This window comes from Acanthisitta chloris, unplaced genomic scaffold (genome assembly GCF_000695815.1).
Source record: "Acanthisitta chloris isolate BGI_N310 unplaced genomic scaffold, ASM69581v1 scaffold34142, whole genome shotgun sequence".
Lineage (NCBI taxonomy): Eukaryota > Metazoa > Chordata > Aves > Passeriformes > Acanthisittidae > Acanthisitta > Acanthisitta chloris.
Window position 1 is genome coordinate 1 of NW_008661610.1, and position 3,966 is coordinate 3,966.

Sequence of the window (3,966 nt, forward strand, 5' to 3'; positions counted from 1 at the left end):
ACAAGCTCAAGCCTTTGGTGGTTGGAGGTCTTCGAGATCCTCCAAGCCTTCGCCATCATAATCAGGAGAAATTCCCAGCCTGCTACCGTTACAGCCCCGAGGCTAAGCTGGGACCGGCGTTGCTCCGCGCTTGGTTTTTCGAGGATTTCGTGCCGGGCGTCAAGAGGTACCTGCGGCGCAGTTGCCTTCAGCAGAAGGCTGTGTTGCTCCTCAGCTCTTCACCACCACGTTCTGGTGTTGTCCATGAGGATTCTCCTCCTCTACAGACACCTGATGGTTCCATCCGTGCGCTGTTCCTCTCCAAGGGGCCCTCTGGGAGCGGAGCGGGAAGCCGAATCCCGGCGCCGCTGGAGCAAGGGGTGGTGTCTGCCTTCAAGCAGCTCTACAAGAGGGAATTGCTGCGCTTGGCCGTGTCGTGCGCAGCTGGAAGTGGTGGCTCAGGTGGCCCGATGGATTTTGTGAGGTCTTTCCTCCTCAAGGATATGTTGTACTTGGCTGGGCTCTCCTGGGATCTCATCCCACCTGGATCCATCGAGAAGTGCTGGTTGTTGGGACTACGTGCTGCCTTCGAGCCTCAGCCCGGGGAGGAGGAGCATGGAGACCCACCAAGAGGAGAGGAAGGTGGAGGGGACAGCAAAGTCTTCAGTCACCTGACCCACCTGGCTGCGTTGGCCTACAAGCGCTTGGCTCCCGAGGAGGTGTCCGACTGGTTGCACTTGGATGATGCATCTCCAGGTACAGAGGAGGAGGAGGAGGAGGATGGGGAGGAAAGCGCTGAGGGCTGTGAGGAAGATGACGACGAGGAGGAAGCAGCCAGTGGAGATGGCCAAAAAGGTGGGGAAGGAGGAGATGCCTTGTTGCCCACGGCTCGGGAAGCCATCAAAGGTCTGGAGACAGCTCTGCGGTGGCTGGAGGGACAGGACCCCCGGGAAGTTGGACCTCTGAAGCTGGTGCAGCTCCGTTCCCTCATCAGCATGGCCCAACGGCTGCACCGTGGCCACAGCCCCCAATCCTAGGGCAGGGCAACCTCTTTTTTTGGCTACCAACCACTCCAGTTGGCCGCAAGGCTGGGGACACCCCTGGGGGGTGCTGGTGGAGGTTCTTCCCTCACCCCTTTGTCTCCGTGACTTCCCAAGGCTCAGGAGGTCCCAAATGTGACACTGTGGGTCACAGTTTTGGGGGTTTTTTTGGGCATAATCCATGATCCAAGGGTTGTTCCTCACCTAAATATCTTTAGGAGGTGCTATTTTTTACATCCCTTGCGACCACTGGGCACTGGCACTGCTAGGAGGGGGTGGTTGCCCCCAAATTTCCTAGTCCTCCCAATCCCACTGGGAGAAGAGGTGAGGGAGGGACCTGCTTGGTGTCCCCAGGATGATGGGAAATGTCACTCTAATTCCATACATCTCCAAGTGGGGCTGAGTTGGGCACAGCCAGCTGGATAGGGATCATTCCCAAAGTTCTATAGGGCAGAATTCCACCCTGGAAGTGGTTGGTGATGCCCTTCCCACTGCTGAAACAAGAGTTTATGGTTTGGGGTTGGTTTAAGACAACTTCCCGGGAAGTTCCTGGTGCTGGATTGGGAAAGGGACACTTGGGTGGCATCCAAGAAGCTGCAGCTCCTCAGAGAAGGTCAATTCCATCATTCCCATCACAGTTGGCAACACCTGGACCACAGTGACCTTCTGAACCAGGTACCATCATGCAAACTTCCTCCTGAAGCTGAAGGCTCCAGGGATGGGATTGAGGTGTTCCCCGTGGGGTTTGTGGGGTGGGAGGAGATGTCTTGATGAGCTGAAGTTGGAGCAAGGATGTCTCCTGGCCCTGCCTTGGAATACTGGAGGTATCAGCTAGGAATTTAGCAGCTCTTGACCTGATTTGGATGAAATTTTGGCCAAAAGTATGGAAAGGAGGGGAAAAAAAAAAAGTAACTGCTCGGTGCTGCTGTGCCCCATGTCAAGAGTTGGTTGGGTGTGTTCACTTGTTGGGTCTTTGTCTCCTAACTGCAAGAGTTTATGGAAATTAAATGGATTTTTATTCCCACATGGAGGTGGTTGTGTGTAAACAGTCACGTGGATCTATCCCAGAGGGATTGGGGGTGGCACAAGAGGAACCTTCACGTGGTTGTGTCCTCTTGGTGTGATCTTCTCCAGCGTGTTCCACACTGATGAGGTGTAATCTTGTCAAGCTTGGGGTTTGTTTATTTTTAGCATCTTTTGAACCAAAAAAAAGACCTCACAAGAAGATTTTTGGAGCTTGGGAGGAGTTTGTGAAGTAAAGGAGTCTTCAGTGGTGTGACAGAAATGTTGCCAAGCTCAGCAGAAGGTGTTGGGCTGGAGGTCTTTGCTTGGGTTGGTTTGAGGGGTGAGAACATCAAACCATGGAATGGTTTGGGTTGGAAAGGTCCTTAAAGTTCATCTCATTCCAACCCCATCCCCCATGGACAGGGACACCTCCCACCAGCCCAGGTGGCTCCAACCCCATCCAACCTGGCCTGGAACACTCCCAGGGATGGAGCAGCCACAGCTGCTCTGGGAATTCCATCCCAGCCCCTCACCAACCTCACAGGGAGGAATTCCTGCCCAATATCCCATCTAAATCTCCCCTTTTCCAGCGTGAATCCATTCCCTGTGTTCTGTCCCTTCATGCCTTGGCCCAAGTCCCTCTGCAGCTCTCCTGGAGCTCCTTGAGGCACTGGAAGGGGCTCTGAGTTCTCCTTGGAGCTTCTCCTCTCCAGGCTGGACATTCCCAGCTCTCCCAGCCTGGATCCATGGCAGAGCTGCTCCAGCCCTTGGAATATCTCCATGGCCTCCTCTGGCCTCTCTCCAACAGCTCCACATCCTTCTGCTGTTGGATCCAGAGCTGGAGCAGCACTGAGGTCTCACCTGAGCAGGACAGAGAAGACAATCCCCCCCTTACCTGTAGGGATGAGCCCAGCACATGGGAAGGTTTTGGGGTGCCATGGTTAGATCATGTGGAGCTTCTCCTCCACCAACCCCCCAAGAATGAAAGCAGAAAGTTGAAAATGTGGGAGAGATCAGCAGAACAACCTTGGGAAGGACCTGGGCACAGGGCAGGGATAAAAGGAGGCAGAAGAAGGACAAAGGAACTTCCAGGTGGTGGAAACCTTGAGGATTTTGAGAACTGTTCCTTCCTTGCACCGTGGAAGTGCCACAAGCCTCTTCCTTGGCTACACGTCAAGATGAGTCAGATCGAGTTCTATCTCCAGCTTTAATGGAGCTTTGCTAATTAATTAAGCAGGTGCCTTGAGAAGGTGCCCAGTGAGGTCGTGCCTTGGCTGTGGAATCTCCCTTGGCTTGGTGCCGTTGGCATCTGGAGTAACAACATCCCTGAGTTTGGGGTCAAAGCCATGTCCAGATGTTTCCACCAGTGAAGTTTTGCCTGGAAAAAGCCTTTTCATCTTCAAAGCAGCTTAAAAAACTTCACTAATTGCATCTGTGCAGGTGCCAAGAGGCAAATCGAGCTTCATTAGGGCATGAAAAAGGGTTTGGATCCTCTCCAGATAGCCAAGTTGGAGTTCCCAGTCCCTGGAGCTTCCATCCCATGCCCTCAGTGCTGGTCAGGGACTTTTCTGCAGGGTCATGGTGGAGCTTTTTTGGCTGGTTGACCTCTTGCCTGTAGCTGTGTGATGTGGATATCATCCTCGTGGCATCTCTGATGCTCCTTGGCTCCCACCACAGGGATGTGGCCACTCTCCAAGCTCCAGGAGGTTCAGACTGGGGTCTCACCACCACCAAAACTCTGTCCCCATCACTGTCCCTGGTGCCACACATCCCAGCATGGCACTGGTGAGTGTGGCACCAGTTCCATCCAGGTGACCATAGGACCAGTTCCATCCTTGGTGACCACAGCACCAGCTCCATCCTTGGTGACCACAGCACCATTCTATCCCCATTAAACCCAGAGCCAGTATGGCAGCAGTTCCATCCTTGGTGACCACAGCAC

The 3,966-nt window shown here is 54.0% G+C and overlaps 1 protein-coding gene across 1 annotated transcript; it reads left to right on the forward strand.

Moving 5' to 3' along the window:
- Positions 1–5: 5 nt before the first annotated feature.
- Positions 6–1,016, forward strand: TIGD5 (tigger transposable element derived 5; the record flags this gene model as incomplete). Its single annotated transcript, XM_009070295.1, has 1 exon — positions 6–1,016. A coding segment is annotated over one exon (1,011 nt), but the record flags the coding sequence as incomplete, so codon positions are not given.
- Positions 1,017–3,966: the final 2,950 nt, after the last annotated feature.